The sequence below is a fragment of the Bos indicus x Bos taurus genome, chromosome 14 (genome assembly GCF_003369695.1).
Source record: "Bos indicus x Bos taurus breed Angus x Brahman F1 hybrid chromosome 14, Bos_hybrid_MaternalHap_v2.0, whole genome shotgun sequence".
NCBI classification, from domain to species: Eukaryota; Metazoa; Chordata; class Mammalia; order Artiodactyla; family Bovidae; genus Bos; species Bos indicus x Bos taurus.
In genome coordinates this window covers 22,165,566-22,179,564 of record NC_040089.1, presented here as the reverse complement: position 1 = coordinate 22,179,564, position 13,999 = coordinate 22,165,566, and the positions used below count along the sequence as shown (strand labels likewise).

Genomic DNA, 13,999 nt, shown 5'->3' with positions numbered 1-13,999 from the left:
ATACACCGGGGTCCCTGTAGTTCAGGGAGCCTTGAAAGGGCCAGTCCCACCCATGGCCCTGCTGAGTGGATGTGCAGGCTCTGGCCTTCCCATCCCCACATGCAGTTCCTGGTATGTCCCTCGTTCTTTTGAACAAGACTGGATTTTTATATTCATGAATTTGGCAAAATAGATACAAGCAATGACAACTTAGTCTAGAGAACTTTTGTATAGACCCTCAGCTTCTGTGTTATAATCTAACATCATACAATGTCATCGTTTCTCTCCTACAGAATGATTTTAAATGTAATCAGCCTCTAATTCAGAAGCAGCCATATGTGCATATGGACAGCTCAGGACTTCAGGAAAGAAACACTGAATTTTGTAGGTAGAGGATCTTGTGTAGAACTTTCTCTTTGTTTCTAGATTCTTTTTCAACCTGTTTTCAAGCAGAATAATAAGAGTGTTAGACTCTCTAGTTCTTTTATGTGTAGGTAAATAATATAACAGAGAGACCTCACAAAGCCAAGGGTGTGGGTGATACTGCTTTTATTCTTCAATCTTTACATCTGACGGGGGTATTTTAGTTATTCTCTAAGTACATAGCCATAAATACAGTGATTAAAAGAGTTACTTATGAACAGAATTGAAGGGAAAAACCCCTTAGTAAGTTTTAATTTTTTAGCCTTAATAATCATGTTACTATAACATTCCAAGTGATTTTATTTTTTTATTTTTTTAAAATAAATTTATTCATTTTAATTGGAGGCAAATTACTTTACAGTATTGTAGTGATTTTGTCATACATTGACATGAATCAGCCACGGGTTTACATGTGTTCCCCATAACATGACATTTCCAAATTTAACATTTTCCAAAATTAATTTAGAAAATTGTGGTCTGTCTTGGGCTGCCTGGAATTTTCCACATTATTCTTATGACATTTTTAGTGGAGGAATTCTCAGGTAAGACTATTTATTACATTCTAAATATAATTCAAGTAAAAGGAGTCTATAATAAGCCCTGAGTGTGGACTTTGCTCCCATTCTGTCTTCTTAAGAGTGCTTGTAACGGCATATGCCATGTTGCATAACTAGATTTGTATGTGCTGTGGTCATTTACAGGCGTGTTCTGCATTGTACTGATTGCTTTTGGTTATAACTACTTGATCCGGAACCAGCATTTAAAGTGAAAAGGAGGGACTTCTGGTTCTGGTTCTACAGGTATGGAGCTTGAAGTCTCCACTCCATCTGAACAAGTAAACAGCTGAACAGACTGAAAAATCAAGCAACCCTTGTTGAACCCACAGGAGAGGACAGGATACACTTTGCAGCCGAGACTAAAGAGGCACGTGAATGCAGAGTCGTTGCTCAGAGGAGCAGGACTCAGACCAGGGGACAGTGAGGGACCAGCGCCTGGAGGAGGCTGGACTATGGCTGGTGAATCGCAGGAGGTGCAGTATGCACAAGTTTAGGGGATCTAGACGGGGGGTTGGGGAGTGGGCCAGTACAGTGAGAGTTCTCTTCAGAAGCCAGACCAGTGTCCCACAGTAAATATTTAAGAACTCCCATGGCCTTTTGTCAGAAAGGGGAGAGGAACCATTCTGAAACAGCCCAGAGCTCTTGTTCTTAACCAAGGCTGTACTCAGTGGAGATTCATTAACCTGCCTGCTGGGGTGTCATGAGAGTCTGACTGACCTAGGAAAGGGAAATGACCAGTTCCAGCAGACTCTGACCATCCTTTCTTACCCAGAAGGGTAGAAAAACCCCAAGGGACACTTGTGAAGGTCACAATCTCAGGGTCCAGGTTCAGTGAAGACTGAGACCAGATCATAGGACTCCAAAAAACTTCTTTCACCCTGCCTCACCACCATGTTACTTCAAATTTATTTGTAACAGTTTCTTTTACCCAGCACACCAAATCCAACTATTAAGAAAATATTACAAAGCATACCAAAAAGGAAAAAAAGACATCAGAACAAGCCATGGCGAGAATGTTGGGAGATCAGGCTAGAAACTTTAAACAACCATGACTAACATACTTAGGACTCTAATGGATAAAGTAGACAGCATGCAAGAACAGATGAACAAGTTAAGCAGAGAGATAGAAATCCTAAGAAAGGACCAAAAAGAAATGTTAGAGGTCAAAAATCCTGTATCAGAAGTGAAGAATGCCTTCGATGGACTTATTAGTAGACTGGACACAGCTGTCTACAGAAAACACCAGGCCTACTTGGGTTCACCATTGAATTCTACCAAATATTTAAGGAAGAAATGTTAGATCAATTCTTTGCAATCTTTTTAAGAGGTGAGAAGCAGAGGGAATACTTCCTAACTCATTTTGTGAGGCCAGCATCGCCTAATACCAAAATCAGACAAAGACATTATGAGAAAACCATAAACAAGAATCTCTTATGAACATAGATACAAAAATCCTCAATGAAATATTAACACACTGAATCCAACAACATATAAAAAGAATCATACACCAAAACCAAGTAAAATTTATTCCAGATATGCAAGGCTGGTTAGGCATTTGAGCATCAGTTAATATAATCCATCACATCAACAAAAAGAAGAAGAAAAATCACATGATTTTAACCATCAGTTCAGTTCAGTTGCTCAGTTGTATCCAACTCTTTGTGACCCCATGGACTGCAGCACGCCAGGCTTCCCTGTCCATCACCAATTCCTGGAGTTTGCACCAACTCCTGGATTATAACTATAGATGCAGAAAAAGCATCTGACAAAATAAAACACCTGTTCATAATAAAAACTTTCAATAAACTAGGAATAGAGTTCTTTCTCAGTATGATAAAGAATATCTATTTTTTTTAAAAACCCTTCAGCTAACGTCATACTTATTGCTGAGAAACTGGAATCTTTCCCACAAAGATCAGGTACAAAACATAGAGGTCTCCTCTCACAACTTCTTTGTACTGGAAGTTCTAGCCAAAGCATTAAGATAAGAAAAAATAAATGGTATCCAGATTGAAAAGGAAGACATGAAACAGTCTTTGCTCCTAGATGACATGATCATCCATTTAGAAAATTCTAGAGGCTTGACAAAAAAAGAGTCTTCCTGAAACTAATAAGCAATTATAGCAAAGCTGCAGGAAATAAGGTTAATACACAAAAGTTAATCACTTTCCTATGTACCAGCAAGGGACAGGCAGAATTTGACTTGAAGACTTACTATGAGACTGCAGTAATCAAGATAGTATGGTATTGGTGAAAGAGTAGACAAACAGATCAATGGAACAGAATAGAAAGCCCAGAAATAAGGCCCCTTAAATATAATCAGCTGATCTCTGCCAGAGGAGTTGAAGGCAATGCAGTGAAATAAAAGTAGTCTTTTCAACAGATTGCGCTGGAACAACTGCACATCCACATGCCAAAAAAAAAAAGGACCTAGACACCGACCTTACAACCTTTACAAAAGCTAACTCAACATGGATCATGGAGTGAACATAAAAACTGTAGAAGATAATGTAGACAATCCAGGTGACCTTGGACATGGTGATGTCTTTTTAGATACACCACCAAAGGCCTGATTCAGGAAAGAAATAATTGAGAAGTTGAACTTCACTAAAATTAAAAAGTTCTACTCTGTGAAAGACAGTGTCAAGAGAATAAAACCACAGACTGGAAGAAAATGTTTGCAAAAGGCATATTTGATAAAGGACTTATCTGAAATACAGAGAACTTATTTTTTGTTTGTCCATGCCATGCAGCTTGTGGGATCTTAGTTCCTCCACCAGGGATTGAATTTGGGCCCCTGGCAGTGAAAGCGCAAAGTCCTAAACACTGAACCACTGGGAATTCCCTGCAAAGAACTTTGGAAACTCAACAATAAGAAAACAACTTGAGTACAAAGTGAGCCAAAGACTTTAGCAGACACCTCACCAAAGAAGATATACTAATGGTAAGATTAAGAAAAGATGCTCCACATTTTATGTCATCAGGGGAATGCAGATTAAAACAAAAGCTAAATAACACCACACACCTATTAGATTGGCTGAAATCTGGAACAGTGGCAGCACCAAATGCTGGTGAGGGTGTGGAGCAGCAGGAATCCTCATTCGTTGCTGGTGGGGATGCTACATGGTGCAGCTGCTTTGGAAGGCAGTTGGTATTTTCATACAAAACTGAACATATTCTTAACCTGTGATCCAGAAGTTGTGTGCCTTGATATTAACCCACAGGGTTTGAAAACTCACATCCTCACAAAAACCCAGCACATGGATGTTTGTAGCAGACATTTTGGAAGCCACCAAGATGTCTTTCCTTGAGTAAATGGATAAGCAGACTGTGATATGTCCAGACAGTGGACCATTATTGAGTGTTGAGAAGGAATGAGCTATCAAGTCATGGAGAGGCACTGAGAAACTCCAAAGGCCTATGATTTAAGTGAAAGAGGGCTTCCCAGGTGGCTCAGTGGTAAAGAGTCCACCTGCAATGCAGGAGACCCAGGTTCAATCCCTGTGTTGCGAAGATCCCCTGGAGAAAGAAATGGCAACCCACTCCAGTATTCTTGGAGTGGGAGAATCCCGTGGACAGAGGAGCCTGGCAGGCTACAGTCCCTGGGGCTGTAAGAGTTGGACATGACTTAGCAACTAAACAACTGAAAGAAGCCAATCTGAAAAGGCTACATACTGTATAATTCCAATATACGGCATCTAGAGAAAGCGGAACTGTGGAGACAGTGAAAAGATCAATTGTGAGAATCAGGGAAAGGATGAACAGGCAGAGCACGGAGGAATTTTAGGACATTGAAAATACTGTGTGAAATTATCATGATGGACGTGTGTCGTTACACATTTGTCCAAGCATTTGTTACCAAGCCTGAACCAACAGTGACACATCTTAATCACCCAGAGTCGTAGCACACCTGGTGGCTCACTCTGGATGGTGTACAAATGTGAGCTAGGTGAGCTAAGACTCTGGGTGATTAAGATGTGTCAGTGTCGGTTCATGCTTGGTAACAAATATACTCTCTGATGTGGGGTGTTCATGGTTGGGGAGGCTCCAAGTGTGTGGGGACTAGGTATATCTGGGAAATCTCTGTGTCTTCCTCTCTATTTTTTTGTGAACCTAAAACTGCTCCAAAAAAACATTTCTAAAAAAAGAAAAAGGTGCATTTGCTGCCAGACCTAATGCTTTGAGTGGCCCAGCGCATGGCACATCATAACCGTGTGTGAGAAAAACGATAAAGTGCCTAAGACTGCTGCTCTGTGGATAACAGAAGGTAGAGGTGATGGGGAGGAGGGACTGGACTCTTCTGAACATAAGCTGGAGTTGAAGAAACTCTGGATTTAGCTAATGATATTTAGATTTTATAGCTAGTTTGTGAAGGTTTGATTGCTTGAATTCCTGTGGGAAAGATATCTTTGTTATTGTGAATTTTTCCCAAGTTGCTTTCATAATAGACTGTAATACAACTGCTTTTAAAACTTATGTTTTTGTTTCTTAGGACCAGAATTCATGTAAATAGAGTCTACTTTTAGAATCACTGATTTTTTTTTTTTAATTCTGTGGGTCACCTCTTCAGGGATACTGCTAATTTGTTTAGTCTTTGAATTTAAATGCTATTAGAAAATGAAATAGCTAGTGGTGATGAAAATATATTTGGGAAATAGGTTGAGGACTCATGCTGTGATGTTCTTAAACTGTTTATTCTCACATCTACACAATAACATGTCTTCAGCCACCAGGAGCTGGAATAATGTTCCATGAAGCAGTGCTATTTAGGGATGAAGACTCTGAGGTTTAAAATCAGACAGACTTGGGTTTACATACCCTACATGCTGCTAAACAGCTTCACATTACAACATATCATTTAATGTGCTAAACTCCAGCTCCTCATCTGAAAAATGGGCTCTGCTGTAGCTTCTGTGGACGTTACTGGAAGAGTAGAGATGAGGATGCGCGTCCAGCAGGCAGTGCTGGGCTCTGGAAGAGGCAGATGTTGGAGACGGCACAGGTGACCTTGGTCGCAGCTTTTCCCAGGCTGGGACTTCAAAGTGCTGTGAAAACAGTTTCCCTGGGCTTCCCGGCTGGCTCAGATGGTAAAGAATCTGCCTGCAGTGCAGGAGACCCAGGTTTGATCCCTGGATTGGGAAGATCCTCTGGAGAAGGAAATGGTAACCCACTCCAGTATTCTTGCCTGGAAAGTCCCATGGACAGAGCAGCCTGCTGGGCTACAGTCCATGGAATCACAAAGAGTTGGACACGACTGAGCGACTGACACACACACACACACACACACACACTCAAGTTTGCAGTTTAAATGTGTTCCTGTCAATTAGATACAGATGAGGGAGAGCACTATGATTTTTTACATGGCTCATAAAACATAATTTGCTTTGTGTATAATACTTAAAATCATCATAAAAGCTGGATGAATAACTCCAGCTGAGTAAACTGTAGTGAATTTGCATGAAAGAAAACAGAACTATATATAACATATTTGAAATTTATTTTTTCTCTTTACTAAGTAGAAGTCTGTACTGGAAACAGGTATAAAGTCTATATTTTCAAAATGAATTGTTTTTATACATTCAGAAAAGAATATTTCCTTTATGATTTATACCTAATTGTTTTCCAAAACAGAATTGGTAAAGATTAAGAGAAATATAATTATGACTCAGTTGTAGTTTTAGTCATTATGATAAACTCATGGAAAGATGTGGGATGGAGAATTCTAGGTCCATTATCATTTTAGTTATGAAAATGTAAATACTAAAATGAAGATTAGAGAAAATAGTTCAAAAATGATAGTAAAAGTACATTTTCTACTGACTTTCTTGGAAGCCAAGGCAAAAAGGAAAACAATTGAGACCATAGTTTTCTCAGATTAATATGTTTGTCAGGAGACAGTTCACTCTCTCCCCTGGCACTGATCCATAGCTGAAGTTACCATGGTTTTAAATCATATAGTCATAGGTATACCTATGGCTGATACATGCTGATGTTTGGTAGAAACCAATGCAATACTGTAAAGCAGTTACCCTTCAATTAAAAATGAATAAATTAAAAAAAATTATATAGTCAGTGTCTTCAACTACAGTTTTAAAGAATGAATAAAAGTGTTTGAATATTTAAACAACCCTAAGTACAGTGAAGAGCTGACTCACTGGAAAAGACTCTGATGCTAGGAGGGATTGAGGGCGGGAGGAGAAGGGGACGCAAGAGGATGAGATGGCTGGATGGCATCACTGACTCGATGGATGTGAGTCTCAGTGAACTCCGGGAGTTTGTGATGGACAGGGAGGCCTGGCGTGCTGCAATTCATGGGGTCGCAAAGAGTCGGACACAACTGAGCGACTGAACTGAACTGAAGTACAGTGAGGGTTTGGCCCTTAATCATAATACAGTGGAGGCCTCGTGTTGTTCTTGGAGTTAGTGTAAGTAAGGCCAGGTCAGTACTTCCCGGTGCCCTGGGGCTGGCATCACCCTCAGACCCTCTTTCAGATTTCAGCTGTCTGGGGGGTGCTCACAGCATCTGGGAAGCTGTTTGTCAGGATCGTGGATGCTGAGATGTAGATCTTTTATACCCCTGACAAGAGAATGAAATTGGTGTTTCTTAACCACATATGAGCTCTCTCAGCATTCAACATGATATCTTGTGTGGGCTGTTTTCTTACCTGGATTTTTTTAGGCTTACCTATTTTATTTTATTTATTTTTTTGTTGTAGGTTTCCCTTTTATTTTTCTTTTTTTTTTTAATTTTATTTTTTTTTAACTTTACAATATTGTATTGGTTTTGCCATATATCAACATGAATCCGTTACCTAGATTTTTTGAAAGGGAAATATGTCTTCACACTCCCCATTTTTTTCAGTTTTCAGAAGTGCTGACATCTCAAGAGATGTTAAGATTTTGGAAAAAGAAAAAAATTGCCCTCTGGCTTTCTAGGTTCTTCTAGCTGGTCTAAGAATTTGACATGAGAAGATTAACAGGAGAAACTCTGATTTAATCACATGTGCACAGGGGCCTGTCCTAGGAGGCTTCCGTGGCATCTGAGAGGAGGAGAAGGGGGTGTCACTGGGGACTTCAGCAGGCAGGAGGCAGTTCACACGGAGACAGACAAGCGGGTGTTTGGAGAACAGATGTTTGCGGGGACCTGCTGGGATGGTGGGACACAGAGGACTCTGTTCTCCAGGCCCCATCCGGCTCCCCACACCCGGCCTGTGCTCTTTGTAGATCTCCCAGGATAGTGGTCTTCTGGGCCAGGCACTTCCTCTGAGGTCGGTAGACAGGTAAGGGGCAGGTGAAAGACTTCATGAACTGTCTGTTTCTTAAAAATAACATAAAATAATCCTCATGTTGAAGAGACATTCTGTGGGGTGGCAAATTTTGTTTCCCTACAAAGTTATGGATGACGTTAGAGAAGGAAGCATCACACACCTCAAATTTTGCTTTTTGGGCTGTAGAAGTTAACAGTTAAATGTCCAGCTCCCATGGATTGCTGGTACAAATCAGATGCCCTTTGAGTGAACTGTGAGTTGAATTGGTGTATTAATCTTCATATGTACAGAGACTAACTCGGTACTCAGATAACTCATTTAGATAGCTCTGTGAAGTCCTGTTAGAGGTGTGTTTTCATCCCCTGAAGTGAAGTCTGTAGTCACTTTTCCTCTTGCCTGACAGTAACGTAGCCTTAACCCAGAGGCATGGTAGCTCAGCCGGTGAAGAATCCACCGGTAGTGCAGGAGACCCAGGTTTGATTCCTGGGTCAGGAAGATCCACTGGAGAAGGTATAGGCTACCCACTTCAGTATTCTTGGGCTTCCCTTGTTGCCGGGTTCCAGCCCCGGCTGATCCAGGGTATTCGAAGTGGGGACGGCGTCGGCGAGGATCAGGATACAATAGCTTCAATTACATATTAATTAAAGATGTAAAGAGTAATAGAATGAGGATAGCTCAGTAGGAAAATTCAGTGGAGAAAAGAAGCTGAGTAGCTTGGTTTATGCGGGAGACCAATAAAACTTCAAGACAAGAAGCTTGCACCACTTAACGTAGGCCACAGGCATCCTTCCGTTCTCCCGAAGGAGAGGAGACACTGAGGCCTCCCCGGTCGGATCTTAGAAGCCCAGGCAAAATTAGTAAGCTTGGTGGGTTCTGTGCTCCAGATGGAGACTCAGCCAGAGTGAGAGAGAGAGAGAGACATGGGGAGACCAGTATTTTGAGAAACTGATCCCAATTCTTTATTTTCCATGGTCTACTTTTATAACTGAGATGTTATGCAAAAGTCACATGGGGTCAGCAGTCCTGACTTTTATCAAAGTCAGGTGCTTCATACAAATGTATACAGAGGTCTTAGGGGTGTTGCATCATCTTCTGGCCAAGGGGCCTGCTGACAATTTATGATCCTTGTGACAGCGGTCAGTCAACCAGGACACTTATTTCTCCAGGGGTGATTATTCTTAAAACAGACGCCACCCAAATAAAGTTACATTCCTATAGGGTGAGGGTGTAGTGGGTTTTAGTTAAGGAAAGAATTTACTTAGCCTAAGGTCTAACATGATTAATATCAAAGGTTAATACTTATTTCTTCTATATATTCATTAACGTGTGTAAGGGCAGGGGATGTGGAGACTTAGCAACAAACATTGGCTCAACAAATGAAAAACCCTTCACCAACACAGTTTCTAATCAGCCCACTATACTTATACTAATGGTTTTCTAACTTTTCTAAGGAACCTGTTTTTAGAAGGTTTAAAGCATCTCATGCCTCTCACGGTTGGGAGGCTGTGAGCAATCACATGTGGCCGGACAAGCCTGTCAGGCAGGCTAGAGAACCTTCAGAGGAGTTTGTAGGTTAAAACACTCCTGTCACGCCCAGGAGTTTTTATTAACTGGAGCTCTAGGTTAACTCCTTTTCTGAAAGAGGTGGTGGGGGACAGTCCCCCGTAAAGTCAGAGGTGTAGGTGGGAGCACAAAGTAGTAAAGCAGGCAGGCTCTGGTTATGGGGGTAGATGCTCGAGGATTTCCAGGGGGACTCCTGAGGCTCGAGCCCGCCTTTGCGTATGCCGAGCCTCCTTCCTCATGACCTTTGCCACGGGCGGAGTGCCTTCCGCCGGCCCCCAACACCTTGTGGCTCAGCTGGTAAAGAATCTGCCTACGATGTGGGAGACCTGGGTTCAATCCCTGGTTTGGGAAGATCTCCTCCCTCGTAGCTCAGTTGGTACAGAATCTGCCTGCAATGCAGGAGACCTGGGTTCCATCCTTGGGTCGGGAGATCCCCTGGAGAAGGAGATGGCAACCTACTCAGTATTCTTTCCTACAGAGTCCCATGGACAGAGGAGCCTGGCAGGCAATGGGGTTGCAAGAGTCCAAGAGTCAGACACAACTTAGCAACTAAAACACCACCACCAGTCACTCCAGTATTCTGGCTGGGAGAATTCCAGGGACTGTCTAGTCCATGGGGTTGCAAAGAGTTGGACATGACTGAGCGACTTTTACTTACTCATTATTATTGTTGTTATTATCATCTACTGTAAAGATGGAACAGTGTCTGCTCTCTGCACCCTCTTTTATTGGAGACCAGGCAGCCTCTCAGTAGAGAGAGGAATGGGCCTGTGCCCTGGCAGTTCACCTGCCCACTCTGCCCTGAGCAGGTGGCCACAGCTTTCCCTCCCCTGTAGGTGGAGATGAGACACCCGCTCCCAGGTACAGCAGAGAGGAGAACATGCGGGCACACCCATGCTCAGGTCTCCACGGTGGCCTGTAACTGACTGCGGGTGAGGTAACCTCTGTGTGTTCCCAGGCGCAGGCCCCTGGTGTCAGGACTTCCATGTGCCCGCACACAGGACTTGCAGGTAGCTTGGGTGATGCACAGGAGTGTTAGAATTGACCACACTGGGTGTCAGGACAGCAGATCACCACGCTTTCCAGGCCGAGCCCAGGGAGTCGATGTTTCTCCAGAGCTCTGTCGACCGGGTTCCCGACGTGTAGGGCAGGCTCTTGTGCCTCCATTCAGTACTAGACGGTGTTTGTTCCAGGACCTAGCGTGGCCTCAAATCCTTCACAGACTCAAGCCCTTCACAGACGATCCTCCGTGTCCGTGGATCGTCTGGGAGGAGTGTTCTCCTGCTATTGCTGGTTGAATCTGCAGACAGGATGCTGCGGGTATGGAGGGCAGACTGTGTACCTGAGGTCTGGGGATTCTACAGTAAGCATTGTACTCCCCAGCCCCGTTCTGCCTAAACCTCACAGACCTATGCAGCCACAAATGCTCCCTGGTTGGAATCTTCCCCAGGGTGCTGGCATTGACTGTGACCATAAACTCTTTTATTTTCTAATAACATTTGTAGGCTTCTGTTTTGACCTTTGCATAAATTAAAACTTAGCTGTTGGTTGAAGAAAAGATCCCTATTGACTGTGTTAGGGTGGTTATTCTCATTAATACAGTAATAGATTATATGCTTCGTATGAAACCTAGAGTGAGTCAGCGGTAAGAACATTCCTCCTGGGATTAAAAAGATAAACCCATAAGCCATTGTCACGCTGCAGGAAGTTCAGTCAGGCTCGCGTGTTTAAACCACAGCTGGCTCCGAGCCCTGTGGAGTTCTGTCCCCTCACTTGTGCTAGTTCCTGGAGCTCATGCTCTTCCTGTCTGGGTTCTGTGTTGTTTCACAGGCATCTTCAAGCAGGGATGGTTTTGAGCTGAGGCTGTGATGATAGAGGGTGGACAGTGCAGGGGCCAAGACTCACCCCATCCTGGGTTCTGTGCTGTGCAGGACAGCAGGTCACCTTGGCCTGTGGATCCTGGGGGCCCCCAAAGGCTGCTTAATGGAGGTGCTAAGACCAGGGGAGGTGGAGCGGCGGCTGAGGGCTGGAAATGCTGACCCCTGCGCCCACTGAGCAGCCTTCACACCCATCCCTCAGCCAGCTCCCCAGTGAACACTGAGAGCCCGCTCTCCACCAAGTGATCAGCTGGAGTGTGAACCTGATCTCTAGTCCAAAACTCAGATTTTCCTCTTTATAGGAGGAATCTTGTAAATGTTCTTAAAAAACCTTTTTCTTGTCCTTGTTGGGTACTTCAGAAACAATAGTTTAGGCAAGTCCTTTGTGAGAAGATAGGGAAAGGTTTTCTGTCCTGGAATCACAGTGGTAGCCACCTGCAGTTCAGAGCTGAGTATACACAGACTGTGGGTTTCCGAGGTGGTGCTAGTGGTAAAGAACTTTCCTGCTAGCGCAGGAGACCTAAGAGATGTGGGTTCGATCCCTGCAGGGGCTGGGAAGATCCCCTGGTGGAGGGCATGGCAACCCACTCCAGTATTCTTGCTTGGAGAATCCCATGGACAGAGGAGCCTGGTGGGCTACAGTCCATGGGGTTGCAGAGTCGGATACAACCGAGCAACTTCGCACAGCACATACACTGGTTGGGTGCTTGTCCAGTTGATTTTCTAGAGGAGAGAACGTCACCTGAAACATTGGGAGACCACCTCTCTAAGCCACAGTTTGCTCCCTCTATAAAAGAGGATCACTTTTCGGCTCCTGTGATTGTCCTGTGGGTTCAGCAGTACCATCTTGGGGAAGGTTTCAGACTCCACCAGTGTAGATGGAGTGAGCACTCAGTAACAAGCAGCTCCGAACTGTCGGATCCTGGAGGCTACTTCCAGTGGCTGTTTTCACATGTGCTTGTGTCAATCTCTAGGGATAGACAACTTGTATTTCCTAATGTCAGGAAGCTTCTCATGTGTCTGTTGGTCCACTGACTTGGACTTGTACGTAGGTTGGTTTTGAATTTGTTAGGTTGCAAAAGAGAGCAGCAGACAAGACTTTACAGGAAGGCAGACGTCACTTGTGGTCGGGTGCAGAATTACTCGTTTACGTGTGTCACGCCTGGTCTGTACATGGTAAATGGGCTGTTTAAAATTCATGCAGTACTGGTACTTTTGAATTTAGGCAAGATGAACAGGGAGGCCTGGCGTGCTGTGATTCATGAGGTCGCGAAGAGTCGGACACGACTGAGCGACTGATCTGATCTGAACTGAAGATCAGTTTTCTGGGGCTCAGTTTTTAGATGTTAAAGTGACTAGAGACGACAGTGTATATTGTGCTTCACTTTTGAAAAGGACTCTTTACTGATTTCACTTCTAACCTCCCTTGCTGTTTCCTTCTGTGTTTCAGGGAATATCTTGGTAAACAACTCCAGTCTGAACAGCCGCAGACTGCAGCCGCCCGGAGCTGAATGAGCTCTCAGGGCTTCCCTTGGATCTCCAGCCGTCCCCTCACCTGGGATAGAAGACCTGGAGTGGGTCTCAGTAACTGCGGTCAAGCTCAAACCATTCCTCATTTATGTGTCATTTTCTTCTGTTGTGTAGCTTTTCCCAATGCTGATTTCCCATTAATTTGTCTTAAAGTAGGTGCTTTCTGTATCTAAGGAAAATAGTACTGTTACATATACTGCTCATAATTTCTTTATTTATTGTCCTCTGGAATGAATATAGGGTTATTAAAACATTCTCACTCCAAATACATTTTTTTCTTTCCTTGTTCCTGACTTGAATTGTAACAAAAGTACCTTTTGTCCCAACTGAATTGGGAGAATTGTATTGGCAGAGTAGTGAATGGTAAATAAATGTTTTGAATTCATACGGATTTTTGTCTTCCATCCATCCACCCGCCCATCCACACATGCACATTGCAGCAATCTTCTGCTAATATTGAGAAAACCTTAAAATGTTAAATGAACTCTTAACATGATGCTGTCATCTAAAAGACTTGCTTATGAAGCACAGTGAGGAATTTTAGCTATAGGTTATTTTCACTGATTTCTTATTTACTCTTGGATTTTCATACTTCAAGTCTATTTTCTTTTAATACTTTCTGGTTTAAATATTGCCAATAGGTATTTTATTTCTACCTCCCACCTTTTATTCTGGAACTCCCAGCCTTCACAGGGGCATCCATGGCCTGGAGGTTTACCTCCCCCAGATCTGAGCCTTTTGTTTTTAACCTCGTCGCCTGGTGTGAGTCTCCTTTTTGTTTCATTTTCACTTTTCATTCTGA

General features: G+C 43.2%; 1 protein-coding gene across 3 annotated transcripts in view; it reads left to right on the top strand.

The window, feature by feature from the left end:
* Positions 1-13,584, top strand: part of ATP6V1H (ATPase H+ transporting V1 subunit H) — a 47,414-nt gene extending 33,830 nt beyond the window's left edge. For all 3 annotated transcript variants that reach the window (XM_027560981.1, XM_027560978.1, XM_027560979.1), the window contains one exon: positions 13,118-13,584. In XM_027560981.1, the coding sequence (XP_027416782.1) occupies positions 13,118-13,178 (61 nt within the window). In that variant the 3' untranslated portion in view covers positions 13,179-13,584. The remainder of the gene's footprint in view (positions 1-13,117) is intronic.
* The last annotated feature ends 415 nt before the right edge of the window (positions 13,585-13,999 follow it).